The 15678-nt window shown below is 37.3% G+C and overlaps 2 protein-coding genes across 6 annotated transcripts in view; one reads left to right on the forward strand and one right to left on the reverse strand.

The window, feature by feature from the left end:
- Positions 1 to 4283, forward strand: part of LOC145254892 (uncharacterized) — a 38422-nt gene extending 34139 nt beyond the window's left edge. The window contains exon 2 of the mRNA XM_080113810.1: positions 2421 to 4283. The gene's annotated coding sequence lies outside the window, so the exon portion shown is untranslated. The remainder of the gene's footprint in view (positions 1 to 2420) is intronic.
- Positions 1 to 15678, reverse strand: part of LOC145254891 (uncharacterized) — a 223877-nt gene that overhangs the window by 85316 nt on the left and 122883 nt on the right. For all 5 annotated transcript variants that reach the window (XR_013863829.1, XM_080113805.1, XM_080113807.1 and 2 more), the window contains 2 exons: positions 11815 to 12443; positions 4910 to 7427 (listed from right to left, as the gene is read on the reverse strand). Coding sequence is in view for 4 of the 5 variants with exons in the window: in XM_080113805.1 (XP_079969931.1) it covers positions 4910 to 7427; positions 11815 to 12443 (3147 nt within the window). In the remaining variant the exon portion in view is untranslated. The remainder of the gene's footprint in view (positions 1 to 4909; positions 7428 to 11814; positions 12444 to 15678) is intronic.

A 15678-nucleotide genomic window follows, 5' to 3' on the forward strand; every position in this document is an offset into this window, starting at 1 on the left:
TGAACGACATTTTAGCGATGCTGAGGAAGGCTACATGTTTTTCCTCCTTAGACTTAAGATCAGGTTACTGGCAAGTGGCAGTAAATGAGAAGGACAAACCTAAAACGGCTTTCTGTTGTCACATGGGGTTGTTCCAGTTCCGTGTCATGCTGTTTGGGCTAGCAGGAGTTCCTGGTGTTTTTCAATCATTAATGGCAATAGTGCTGAGAGGATTTGAACATTTTGCCATGGCATATTTGGATGACATCTTAATATTCTCAAAAACCCTGGAAGAGCACTTTAAGCATTTACAGGCTGTGTTAGATCGTCTGAAATATCATGGCTTGAAACTAAAAATAGAAAAGTGTCAATTTATGAGAAAAGAGACTAAATATTTAAGATTTATCATAGACCAATCTGGAGTAAGGCCAGATACTGATCAAGTAAAGATGATAAGGGCAATGCCAGAACCTCAAACAGTTAGACAAGTTAGAGCATTTATAGGAACTGTAGGTTATTACAGAAATTACAGACGTTAGTGATCAGAATCTAGTTAATGATAATAACTATAGAATTTGCATACTCAACTCTCAGCAATTGCAGAATAGGCCCTCGGAGATGGAAGATGAAATAGAGCCAGAAGAAAATGACTCTTAAGAAGAAGATTCCGATAAGATTGCGTGGAAATTGATAAACCTGAAACTACTTAAGTTAGAAGCGAGCAGGGACAAAGAGTATAGCGAACTTAAGAAATCGCTAGTAGAAGGGAAATTACTGCTTTCAAAATCGAGAAAATACCTGTTGGAAGATGATCGGGTATACTATGTAAATGGGGAAGAAAAGAACCCAATGTTACGCTTGTATGTCCCGGATGGTCACGTGAGGGCCAGTGTAGTGCAGGTAGCACATGACGGGTTAGGTCATGTAGGTATTGATAAGACTTACTCGAATTTAGCGAAGAAATACTATTGGCCTGGTATGTATAAACATATCCACTCCTATGTGACGGAATGTGTTACTTACCAGAAGCGGGCTGTTAAAGGCGCTAAGACACCCCTAATGGAGACTGATATTCCATCATATCCATTTGAGAAGTGGAGCATGGATGTCTCAGGGCCATATAATAGTAGTAACAAGGGAAATAAGTATATAGTCAGCATGGTCGATTGGTTAACTAGCTGGGTAGAGGCATTTCCGGTGCAAAGGAAGGATGCCCAGACCAAGGCGGAGGTACTTATGAATGAAATTTTCCCTAGGTATGGTGTCCCACGTATGTTAGTTGACAGACAATGGCAGAGAATTTGTAAATGCCACTATAAGGGAGGTGACGGGATATTTAGGAGTGAAACATATTACCACCTCTCCATACCACCCCCAGAACAATGCTAAAGTAGAGAGATTCCATAGGTTTTTGGGAGATACGCTGTCGAAGTTATCAGAGGACGAAGTCGAGAATTGGGACTTGTTCTGGAATCAGACCTTAGCAGCAGTCAGATTTTCACATAACGATACGACTAAATTCTCTCCATATTACCTGGTGCGCAGTAGAGATATAGTGTTACCATTAGATAATCTTCTACCAACAAAAAGGTATACTGGGGAAGAAAATCATAAAAAAATGATTGAACAGCAGCATTCTCTGTTTGGTGAAGTGCGTCAAAGGATTAGCTCAGCACAGAAAAAGTGTAACAAAAGAGTCAACGATGGAAGGGTTACGAAAACATATGGAGTTGGTGACCCAGTATACTACAGAGCACAGGTTAGAAAAGGAAAATTAGATTCTGGATGGAAACCGTACTATAGGATAGTAAAACAAACGGGACCGGTAACATATAAAATATGGGATCAATTGACGAATAAAACGAAGAGGGTTCACGTGTCAGATATCTGTGAAGCCAATATTAGGGAGTGGAAAATGCCTACTATACAGACAGACAGACCTGTAAGGAAAGCCACCCTGATAGATCCGGAAGGAGATCGGGAAGATATGGATAGGTGAGCTGATGATGAGATAGCAGATCAACGGGAGTTAGAGGTAGAATTTAAGGTAGAGAATACAGACTTGCTAACAGAGATAACAACTACGCCCCCAGATTCGGAAGGTTGGGAATCTGAAGATGATATTCAATTATCGGTACGGAGAGATAGAGAAGCTGGTAATGAGAATAGGGCTGAAGAATCAGAGAGCAATACGATTCCGTCGACACAGCACCCAGAAGTAATAGGTGACACGATGGGACCTAGACTTCTGAGAAGCAGCATAAAACGACCTATCAATGTTATCTCAAAACAAGGGAAAATTAAAGATAGCTATGAAGAAGATAAAGAACACAAAGAAAGTCCAATTAATTCTATTGTAAAGTTATTTAGGGAAATGGAATTGAGTGATTGAAATAAATATGGAACAAATAATAAAAGAGCGTTACTATGTGTATTTGCAGGATGCATCGCCTGATAATGATGATGGTAATGATGGCTGGATGGACAGTAGCGCTGCGCCACACACACAGCACAATATTTAAGAAGACCTTTCAATGTATTTCATATAAATATATCAATTTTAATTGAAATTTCACTATTTTTATAAGATATTCAAAGTCAGTGTTGTGAAAAATGCTATGAAAATGAAAGATTTTTCAGCACATTTCTACACGATTTTTAAAATTAAATGCTCAATTTTCTGTTAACGATGGGAATCTAATATTTGGTATATGTTCTTATCACATCAAATCCTAACTATCATCACCAGTGCCATGTTGATTTTCTGAAAAAAGTTGCAAATCAACCTGCCCTACCCCTAGTACTGTGGGAATTGAAATTCCCAGCCTATGGACACACAGACGCAAGGCTGAACACTTAAGGTAAACACAATTATCTTTCTTTTGTTCTGTTATGTAAGCGACCGTTTTCGCATGTCCACTTGGATATCGTAGGTCCACTGTCACCTTCTAGTGATCATCGCTACATTCTCACGATGATTTATCGCTTCACGCGTGGACCAGTTGCAGTACCCCCTGAAAGATATTACTACCGAAGTAGTATCTCAAACATTTGTGGCGAACTGGATCTCTAACTTTGGTGTATCCAGCACTGTTACCACCGACAGAGGTTCCGAGTTCACAAACTTTCCAAGACCTTTGCCACTCATTCGGAATTGCACACATTGCGACTACTGCTTATCATCCTTCCATTAACAGGATGATTGAACGCTTTCATCATTGGCTAAAAGCCGCCTTATCAGCCCAACCCAAACCGCATCGTTGGAGCGAACATTTGCCGTTATTTCTCTTGGACTTTGGTTCATTGTAAAAGAAAACCTAAATGCTACTCTGGCAGAAATCGTTTTTGGAACCATCCTTCACCTTCCTGGTGAGGTTTTGCAGTCGACCCAGCAATACCTCCAACCACCTCTGGGTATATAGCCAGTCTGAAACTCGCAATGTCTCGAGTGATGTACACCCCACCACACCTGGTTACTTCTAAACCATACCTTCCACCTGATCTGAAGACATGCAAGTACATTTTCATCTGCATCGATTCAGTGCGCAAGCCATTACAGTCACTCTACAATGGACCTTTTCCCATATTGGACTGATCTGACAGGTACTTCCTCATCAATCACAATGGCAGATGTGACTCCATTTAGAAAACGCATATGACTCGACACCTCCACCTATCAGCTTTTTATCTTCTAAACCAGTCATCATATCCAAGCCCAATCCAATCGTCACACACAGCTCAAACACTGACATTACACCTGCGCCTAGCACACCATGTAATGCACCCTATCAACAGCTTCCTGATCCTACTCCTACTACTCGCAGTGGTTGTCATGTCATATTTCCTTGGAAATACGCAGACTCTCATACCTTCTAATAAATTTTTGTTGTGTGTATACCTGTGCATGCTTTCTAAATTTTCTCTACTTTTAGCTTCCAGCTATCTGGGGGAAGTACTGTGGAAATTGAAAATCCCAGCCTACGGACACAAGTCCTTAAGGTAACTTTCCTTTGTTCTGTTACTTAAGCGATCGCCATGTGTTGCTTATACATCCATGAAATCAGATATGTCACTTCCCTTCTCTCTCTTCATTGCTGGACTCTAAACTACTACACGCATCGTCTACCAGCACACCCGCACTTCAAATATGCATTTCTGAACTCAATTCAAGGTAAAGACTATCATTATAAAGCTTGTATTTCTTTCCTGTAAATAAATGTACATATTTATGAATCTCATAACTCAGTGATTTTCTGTGTATCATTTCACTGTAGGCTGCTTGTCACCGGCATCCCCATCACCATAAAACATCCCTTAACTTTTTTGATGGCGTAAAATAACTCTTGTTCCCTACTTCTGTTTCTCTCCTCCCACATGTTAAATTTAATGTAGTGAATCATTTCAATATTGAATTCATATCTACACTAGATCGTCTGATTATGTTAGATCTATCTAATATAAGTATGTAACAAATAATTAACTCAAAGAGAATGCTTATCAAACCAATTCCCAGACCATTGCTGAATGAAAGAGGGCTATCACAAGAAAAATTAGAGCAGTGCCAAGAGAGGACGTGTGTCAGAATTATTGACAATTTCGCAGTGGGCTTTAATTGAATAGCGATAGAAAATCAGTTTTTTATCACTAAAACTTGGTGGACAAGTCAGGCATGGATTGAAGTTTATTTGTACCAACTATGGTTGAATACAGACAGGATTGTGATTTTGGGGGAAAGCAGGTGGAGGGAGTAGATTCTACATAATCATATCTAAGAAAATCATATATAGGAAAAACATCTCCATAAATGAACAGTACACGTGAATAAGGCAAAAATAGTCATAACAAACATCAGCTGATGTAAATAATGAAAAGCAAAAATATAGACAAAAAAAGTTGATAACATGCAAAATGCTATGTGCATATACATTACCAGTAGAATCTGTGTCTCGAAGTATCCATATTGAATCGTGTGTGGTATCAGATGCTGGGGCAATCCGAAGTGATGACTGCACCTGTTGCTTCTGCTGGACGTAATCCGACAAATCCTTTAACTGAAAAGGTGGTTGAAGAATTTCAGTCGGGTTATGATTTAATTCATTTTCACAGTTCACTTTGGTAGTGACCCCCACATCACCGAGAAGAAAATTGTTTGACTCAAATACAGGAGAGAGACTGCATGGATAAGTTTTTGTTTTCGGTGGGATAAAAGGTGGCAAGTCAGCAACATGACGAGCAATTTCTGCCGCCTGTTCATCTGGTGATATCAACTTGTTACTCAATGGAAGGGTACATTTATCTTTGGATTCTCCAATTGGAAAATCGACAGGGGAACCAATCTCTTCATCTTCCTTGTGTTTATTAGATTTGCATGACTGATAGAGTTCAAGCAGCTTTTCATCGTCTGTCTTTGAGGAATCTCTCCTCCTAAAGTGTACCATAAAATCATCCTGCACACATGAAACATTTATTGTTGTATCTTTAGCAATAGACTCATAAGAAAGATTATCATCCATCATCTCCTCTTTTTCTTCTTTACACAATGGTCCCATATAAATGTACGAATCAGAGAGATTTTCTTTTTGATCGTTTTCGTTTTCATCATGTTCAGATGTTCTGGTAATCACCTGTCTAGTACTGGGGTTATTTTCACAGGGTATATCTATGCTGGAATTGTTTACATGGCTCTGAAAATCATTCGCTAAATTTGTTTTCTTTTTTCTGTTCGACTGACAAGAACTGTGATTATTGCACATTTTCTGAAAAGGGAGATTATGGTTACAAATTCCAGTTGGAGAAATCGGCTGATTACCCATCTGATTAGTTATAGAGAAAGAGCCAGGGAGTCTGCTGAACATTAACACATTGTGTCCCGCTTTACATTTCGGTCCTTCGGAAGTCATATCATGAAAACAGTGTTCACTTGGAAAGCTTGAAGATCTTTGTCTCTCGATTGACAGATGGTGACACTCGGCTTGCACAGATTCCACATTACCAGTAATTTCCACGTTATTTACTCGGCAAATATTATCTTGGATAGAGTTACTTCTTTCTAACGAGCAAGTTGATGCTGACAAGTTTTCCTGGCTCTGACAATTTTTGGCATGATCCTTCGAATTCCGACGTATCAAACGGGAGAAGAAACCTGGACTTTTTCCTGCATTTTCTTGCGATTTTTCCTTGCCCACTAGCTTTGTAGGAGAAGAATTTAAAGATGATTCAGCACTTTTATCTGAATTCAAACTCTGAAAATTTTTCAAATTAGGAAATGGAATAGGATTGCTCTCATTTATTGATGAATCAACTTTTGATCCGTTTGAATCATTATTAGCAGCAGAAACAAGTGGAAGAGGATTTAGGAAATCTTTACAGAAGGGAAACTTTGAAGAGCCACCCATTTCCATGTAGTTCTCTTCGCAATGTCCTGAGTGACCAGATTGTAGCCACATGTCATTAGGCATTGTATTTAATGGTGGTGGTGGTGGACACTGATTCATTGGAGATATATTGGGACTGAACGAAGTAACAGGTTGAATTGGTAAACATGCTGGTGGAGGTTGACTAGAAGGGATTTCAAATTTCCCAGTCATGTCCATATAACCACTCGCCACGTGAATATCATCTCTCAGGGGTTTTTCTTCCTTCGCGAATCCGCCCATCAAAAGATAAGGCTCGGTCGGATCCTTCATCTCATGATCTCTCATCCGCACGACTAAGGGATGGCTGATCTTTGGAACATGGTAAGGACTTAAATCTGAACTGCTAGATGAATCTGGGGACATGGTGTGGCGTCGAGATGGTTTTAAAATTGGAGATGTAGAGAAAGCTTCAAGGCATGAGGTAAGATAGCGTTGAGAATTTTTATTCTGTAGTACAGGTCCTTTAGGGGGTAATTTAGGGGGTGACAAATTGTCAAGGTTCAAATCCTTACTTCTAACATCAATTTTCTCTGTTCGATTAACATTCTCATTCAGATTGAGTGAAGAATTATTCTGGTAATCCAATTTTGGTTTTGATTGCCCAAATTCTGGACTCAAATTATCATAATTTGAACAGTTAGCATTGATTTCAAGCAAGTTTTCAGCAGAACTACCATTATTTGATATGGGAATATTAGAGCAGTCATCTCCAACGTCATATCTTTCAAGGTTAACATAAGGCAATGGAGCACCAAAATTTTGAGGAATTTTGTTTAGTTTGGGCAAAAAATTTGGACTTCCCATTCCACTCTCCCAGAAACCAGTACTGCTCCGTTTGGATGTAACATTGTTATTAAGAGAGCAGATATGGTTGCAGGACTGAGCCATTTGTTGTGTAGGTGGTTTAGAGTCAATCCACATGTTGGTCATGGAAAATTTTTTGCTTGGAGAAGGCAATTTTGTGTGCATGCTCACAATGAATTTAGATTTGCTTTCACCAGTACCGGGTTTTGTCTCTTCTAATTGACAAACCTATATAATACAAATAAAATTAGATTTAAAAACTTTATACATGAAAAGTTATTTTTTATAAAACAAAAATTATATTTAAAAATTATATTTTAAAAACTTAAAAAAATATGAGTATTTAAAAACTTCATATTTAAAAAGTGGTATGTATATGAATAAAATATGAATATTTTGGAAAGAAAATAAGAATAATAATAAAAATATTTTATTTGACAGGTTTTATACTTATAAATCATGTAAAAACTACTCACTTAAAAAGTATTATATTTATAAACAAAATATAAGTCATATTTCAAAACTCTATACTTAAAGTGTTATAATTTTCTCTTGACAATTACTCCCATTTTAACAACATGGTATGAGGAAACTTAACCAAATATAAAGCGAGAGAAATATTTTACATAATATATTACGTATATAATCATTCATAAGTTTTTATTACTATTTTTATTTACCAAATACTCCACCTATATCTAAACATTTTATTTATTCATTTACTTTTTAATTTCATGTTCTATTTAATAAATGAAGAGTTGGGCAGAAGAAAACCTATTATATAAATATTCACTCCCTTTAAAGTTTTTGTGTTTTGATTTCAAATACCAAATAAGGACATTTACTAACAAAACCATGTGAAAATTCTAGGGTTGTTTATGTATTTTCATCTTTAGTGATCAGACAATCTTACTTTTTAAAATGGGTAATGCACTGATAAGAAAATAGGCCAATTAACAGGTTTTTAATGCCGATTTATCAGCAAATGATACTAATATTAATTTAATTATATTGTAAACAAAGACAAGTTAAGTCCTTTTTTTGCTTGCTGGTGAAAATTCACTGGAGGGACATACACGGTTTACTCCATATTTTCAAATAACAGGCATGATGTGGTGCTAAACGTGTAGCCTTTTTGCAACTGTTGAGTTGGAAGTTGAGGCAAATCGAGGTAAGCATATGGAAAATTTCTCTCCTTTCATTTCGTATCAACATTTTTATTTTGTACATTCAAAGAAAATTATTATCCTAACTTTCAGTTTTCATGTTGTGGAATGTTGTGACCATGTGTGAACTGAAAATAAAGCATTTTTCAACAGTCATACTCTTGTTCCTCATTTTTAGATCGGTGCTACTATTACACATATATTTTTATTTTTGTGGTTGAGATAATGCATATTTTATTAGGATAAATTACTAATTAGATATCAGACATAAGTAGTTTAGATACATTAAAAAATTAATTAAATACTGACAACAGCCATCAACCATTATCGCAACCAGTTTCTGCTGAAAGTATTTTGATATCAATCCCAATAATAAGAATACATCTGTCTGCAAGTTATGTCAAGCCATCATCTCAAGGGGTGGCTAAAACTGTTACAATGACTATATTAAACCATCCAAAAGAAACAAAAGTTGCAGATACGAAAAGGAAACAAGTGTTCAGAGACAGATATTCCAGGAACAAGTAGAAGCAACTATGCAAAGCATCAAACTACCATAGAATCAATATTGTCCAAGAAGAAAATTTGGGATATTAATGACCACAGGTCACAAGAGAGTCATTATCTGATAAGAGAAATGATTGCTGTTGATATTCAACCATATTCTGTAATATTTGACATTAGATTTAATTGACTTATTGCAAAGTTTTGTCCAAATTATGGTATCCATCAAAAAAGTACTTCACTAAAAATTAATTTCAGATATATTTACAAAAGTAAAAATTAAAATTCAATTGTCTTTTGATGAAATTAGCAGTATTTAGCCTTGTTCCATTCCCTGGTACACACACAGGTGCAAGATTAAGTGAAGAATTGCACAATGTTCGGTATGAATATAAAAAATTGCCTATTTACTAAGTTCATTTGAAGAAATCACTACAGAAGCAAGTAACAAAAGTTCAACCATATCAATACCTACAATTTTAGCTCTGAGGCTATTTCTGTCAAAAGCTGTACAATCTAATTTTGATATTTCTGACTTTAGTGGAATCCTTATCAGTGTTGAACAATTCAGTGAACCAAGATTTTCATGCTATCTAAATGATAAAAACTTGCATGTTTACTTTCTAGATCCAAGATTCAAATTAAAAAAAATGACATGAAAAATACCATTAAGCATTTGATTCTACATCTACTTTCTAGTGATGAAGCAGAATCAGGATACACTTCTTCAAGCTCTGCTAAGTATCAAGAACAAAGTGAAAGTAAAACTGTATCTTTCACATCTGTTCAAATCCAAACTTAGAGCAAGTAGAGGCTGAGTTAAACCTGGAGACTGCAACTGCAAGTACAGCAGAAATACAAGAAGCACAATTTAAACTCAAAATGAGTAAATCTCTTATTCAGAAGTGTACAAAAGAACTTAATCATTATGTAGCTTTACCACAGAGGTGATGATCCATTTCAGTGATGGAAAAAGACACGGGAGATCTTACTATTGCTAAGTAAACTGTCTTCAAAATATTTAAGCATGCTACACATGCTGTGTTAAAGTGGGAGGTTCTAGGTGGTAATGTATATGAACCTATGAGGAACAGCCTGAGTCCTGAGAATGGCGAAACTGTGGAGAAACAAGTGGCTTACCGTTAAAGCGGCTGCGCGTTTGTGCATGCAAAGCACAAATTGAGAATCAAGATGGCGCCCGCATGCGTTTATTTGGAAAAAAGTCTTGTGGAATCTCGGAGAATCTCATACCCTGACTCCATAAATAACGAGGAAAGGAAAGCGGGAGGAGAGACGATTTTTAGTCACTAAAGCGAACGGACGTGTGTAAAAGAAGAGGTAGAAGAAAAGAAAAGTGGTGAACGAAACAAACAACGACTCGGTTGAAAGTAGAGTTGTAACGAACACAAGCTATTTCGGCATGACGTCAGGATTTGACCCCAAGCTAATTCCCCTGTTTGATGGCAGTAGCACTGATCACTCAGTGCAGGAATGGGTGGAAAAAGCAGAATTAATATGTCAGCTCAGTGGGGTGAAGCGTATAGAATGCGTGGTCCCAATGCGCCTCACTGGGGGAGCATATGCAGTATACCAGCAGTTGGCTGATGAGAAGAAAACAGATTTTGCCTGCATCAAGCGTGCCCTTTTTACAGCATTTGCGTTAGATCCAGTTACTGCATGGAAGGAATTCATGGCCCGAAAATTACATCCCGGGGAAACGGTGGATGTATATCTGGCTGAGCTAAAAAAGCTATCGGTCATTTTTGGAGGGATGTCAGACAAAAGCTTGGTGTGCGCCTTTGTTGCAGGATTACCTAAGAGTGTGGAAGATCTGCTCCGTGCCTCATCCCAAGTGGACGATGAGAGTGAATCTGACTCTGAGACGAGTGGGCCATCGCTTTGGTTTGCACCATCCCTATCAAGCAGTGACTCTGATATCAGTAGCCTCCACGGAGATGAAGCCTTCCCCGACCATCAGGCGGTGGATGAGAGCGCATGCGAAGACGAGAGCAGCACTGTCCCTCTTCGCAGAAGCACCCGACGGCAGCGATCGCCACCCCCCTGCCGTCTCTGTGATCATGAGATCAGGGGGGAGTGTGGAGAAAGAAATGGCTTACCATTAAAGCGGCTGCGTGTTTGTGCATGCAAAGCACAAATTGAGAATCAAGATGGCGCCCGCATGCGTTTATGTGGAAAAAAGTCTTGTGGAATCTTGTACCCTGACTCCATAAATAACGAGGAAAGGAAAGCGGGAGGAGAGACGATTTTTAGTCACTAAAGCAAACGGACGTGTGTAAAAGAAGAGGTAGAAGAAAAGAGTGTGGTGAACGAAACAAACAACGACTCGGTTGAAAGTAGAGTTGTAACGAACACAGAAACACTAATGTTTCTACATTACAAGTAAAGAGTATTCAAGTTTAAATATTAATGAGACTGTGAGAGCAGAGGAGGCAGGCAGTAAGAATAGAGGAAGAAGAGCCGCAACAGACACAGCAGAGGTAACCACTGCAGGATGCTCCAGTGGAAGCAGAATTTCAGCTTATAGTTATTCATTTAGGAATGCAAATTTATACTTTGTAGTTTGTAATTAAAATTTTTTTTTTATCTAATTATATTCAATTAAGAATTGGAAATTTCACTTTATATTTTGTGATTTCATTTAATGAAACAAAAAAAAGGCAAACAAACACTTCACAAATGCTGTTAAATTGGCAGTTAGTGTTAATGGGTCAAATCTTATATGATGAGTCAATGGTTTAAAGTTAATAAGAAAGAGAAAAGTAATTAATCAGTCGATTAATAGGTAATCTGTCAATTAACCGATTAATCTGCAAAGTGACGATAAACGATTACTTGCCTATTAATCGGTACACCCCAAATAGAAGGTGATACATATAAATAAGAGATACACACGCATATAATAGAGAGATTATGATGGAACAAACCTGAAGCATTTCATCTAATAATGAAATTTCTCTTTGTAACTTTTCTTCTTCTCTGTGGAGTTTATTATGTGCATCATCTCTCCGAGTCTTATTTGTTGCCCGGTCAATTTCATAATCAATTGCACTGTTTGTCAGATAAGATGGAGAAGCAGACTCTTCGCTTGCACTGTTGACATTTGATGTGATGATGGTTGATCTTGGTGGTGAAAAACAATCTGATGACGGGGTCTGATCTTTTTTAGTTTTCAGCAAACTGTTTTTGTCAGAGTCACATGTCAAACTTCCATTTGACGGATGCCGTTCCAGATAAGAAATGTTCTTACTCTGTGACTGCAGGGAATTACGATTCGGGCTTGTACATTCTACTTTGCGTAACCGACGCGGTGGAATGTCATAAATCGCCAGAAAATGTTCTCTTCCTTCATTCTCTAAATTCTCAATGCTAATTAATTTTGTCTTTTCCATGTAACCTTCAGCACAGCCATAATCAGTAGCACTAATCGAGTGCCGCTTTTGCCATTCATAATCAGTTGTGCGCAAATCCATCTCTGCTGAACATGTGGGGTTGGAGGAGTCTTTGAAATAACTTTGTTTGAAAGCACTTTCAGAGAAATCATTTATCTGGGATCCTGTCAAAATATATAAATGTAACAATGTTAGTTTAACATGTTTAGTTTTTTTTAATTAGAAATAATCTTTTAGTTAGTAAAAAAAAATGCAGTATAAAACAATTCTTTCAAAATAAGGTTTTGACTGCAAATGGTCAGCCAGGTCAACATTTAACATGTATGTTTAGCAATGAAATGCTATTTCAAATTGAAATGTGAGAAACTAACAGGGATGCTTGAATGAATCTAAAATAAAATACATTTATTCAAATAGCCCATTATGCAATGAAATGCTATATCAAATTGAAGCATTGCCAGCCGATAGATAAGATCTCTCATTGAGATGCGTAAGTGCATCTCAATGATATCTGAAAACATTTTAAGTTTATCTGATTATGCATTTGTGATTCCCAAAAATAAAATGGGTGATTGTAGTCCAGGGTAAGCTAACGGACTTTGTACTACACCAAAGACATCACTCCTTTCTCAACCTTAATTCTTACTTTATAATGGTACAAAGAGCAAGGGAGCAGCAAGTACTATTCTTTTAAAGTTTTTTGCATGACTCAACTGAGAATTGAACCAAACACGTTTATCCTTATACTGAATAGGACAGATAAATTTGTGAGTTAGTCTTGCCAAAATTGTGAAATATCAACCTTGCAAATATTATTCATAAAAAAAAAACTTCTATGATTATGGCTTATAATGATGCTCCATCCCTTCTGAACATTAGCCCTGTATCATCATTTACAATGCAGATAAAAATATCACATATGTAGATAGAAATTGTGATGTTATGGCAAAAACAGAAATGAAAGAAAATGTCAAGAAGCAAACAGTAGAAGGAATGAAGAGAAAAACTTTAAAAAAGAAATGAATGATAACAAGAGAATAGAACATTATCCTCACATGTCATATATTTGGGGTTCTGGGAAAGCGATATTATTCAGAAGAGATAAAGAAATACACATAATTGTAAATCATTTGATGTGGATCTTTTATACTTGAGCGTAGGCCTATTAAATTTTAAATTCATTAAATTGTTATCACATCTATCTTATTTGGATTGATCAATAAAATCATAAACAAAAAAGCTTCCAAATTGCAGCTTTCCCATCAGATGCAGACCTAAAACTCATAGCAATTATAAACCATTGTATCTTGGGGATTGTTCAAAGCAAAATAAAATTCAGACCATGCTGTTTTCTATCGTGGCATCAATCGATTGTAAGATGAAAAAATAAAGGGAAAAAAATGTTGATCATTGATAACCATGCTGCTCCTTTAAAAATGCAAATGCTTATTACTAGGTATCCCAAACCAAAATTTTATTTTCATTATATTTTAAAAAAATTAATGTGGTCATATAGATTTTTGTAAACCATAAACAAAAGTACCAAATTTATTTTGGTAGCTCAATTAGCCATCAAGTTATGAACGCTCAAAGTTTGTCGGAAAGTTGAAAATTTGCTATCATGGTCCAGAAGCCAAATTTCATAGTACAAGGGTCGTGCACTAAGTAATGCCCCTGACCCACTTTCAGTTGTCTGATCCAGCTGAAATTTTGCATGTGCAATGATTTATATCTCTACGGGTTATGTGGCAAATTAAAACTCTGAACTAATTGTGATTTCTGTTTTATACGTGTTTGAACTGAGTCAGGTGTGAAATGGAGCCTGTTGAATGTCGAGCAGTGATCCGGTTTTTATATTTGAAAGGACGTACACCACAGGAGACTTTTGATGAAATGAAAGAAACTTATGGTGATAATGCCCCATCATATGACCTTGTAAAACGCTGGCATCGTGAATTCAAACATGGCTGGAAGTCTGTGGAAACAGCTCCCAGACCTGGTCGCCCCTCCCCCTTCTGCCATTGATGAGGCATCTGTCCGTCAAGTTGAGGCTGCCATTTTGGAAGATCGGTGCATTACTATTCGCCAAATAGCCCAACATGTCAAGATTAGTACAGGGTCTATGGAAACTATCATTCATGACCATTTGCATATGCATAAGGTGTCTGCCAGATGGATTCCCAGGTTGCTCACACCATTCCAAAAGCGAGAACGCATTGAGTGCTCGAGGATGAATTTGGAGATGTGGCAAGAAGATGAGTCAAAGTTTTTCAAAAGACTGATTACACAGAATGAAACCTGGGTCCATCACTATGACCCAGAGACCAAAGCCCAATCAATGCACTTGGACTCACCATCTCCAAAGAAGGCAAGGGTGCAGCCCTCCGCTGGCAAGGTCATGCTCACAATCTTCTGGGACCAGGACGGAGTAGTGATGACAGATTTTCTGGCAAAGGGTACCACAATTATAGGAGCCTATTATGCTTCACCTTTGAGGAAATTAAGGGAAGCTATAAAAATAAAGAGGCGGGGCAAGATCAGCAAAGGTACCCTCGTCCTGCAAGACAACGCTCCGGTCCACAACTCGCATGTCGCCAGATCAGAAGCATGGGTGTATGGTTATGAAATCCTCCCCACTCTCCTGACCTTGCACCCTCTGACTTTCACCTCTTCCTAGCCATGAAGTTGTTTTTGAAAGGAAAGCGTTTCCCAGATGATGCAGCCTTGATTTCTGAAGTCACGTTGTGATTGGAGGACCAACCTACAAAAACGGTCTCTCGAGCTGCATCAAACGATGGGAGAATTGCATAACTCTGGGTGGTTCCTATGTAGAGAAAGACTAATAACTGTGCCAAGTTTCGTTGCTCTACTGCTATGTGAAGTGGGTCAGGGGCATTACCTTATTGCACGCACCTCTTATATGACTAAAAATGTAAGCTACTAACAAGTGAAAAATCCTTATAAATGTAATGTCATCTTGTAGTAAATGAAAATTAATACTTAGTGAAAGCAATAATTATTAGATGAAACTAACCTAAACACTAGGCAAAATCCCACTACCAACGGGAAAAAAGTGCAAATATGACACAGAAATGCAACTTTGACTGTTCATATCAATTTCATGTATTGAATCTTCTTAGTATTCACATAACACATTAGAGATCAAGGTTATTTTTATCTTTTAATTATAAATTGATAAAACCACTCAAATGTGGACCATGTAAAAGCAGTCGAACAGACAATTTGATAAAAAGGGCAAAAAAGGGTTAAAAAAAAAGTCAAAAGTATACGTTACTGAAATTGCTGTAAAAATGTAACTCTTGGAGGTAGAAGCTTGAAACTTTTCAACTTTACTGATGTTTGGGTGAGGAATTAAAAAAAATGTTTGCCTTGTTTCTA

The sequence above is a fragment of the Euprymna scolopes genome, chromosome 30 (genome assembly GCF_053919585.1).
Source record: "Euprymna scolopes isolate OS-2025 chromosome 30, ASM5391958v1, whole genome shotgun sequence".
Taxonomy (NCBI): domain Eukaryota; kingdom Metazoa; phylum Mollusca; class Cephalopoda; order Sepiida; family Sepiolidae; genus Euprymna; species Euprymna scolopes.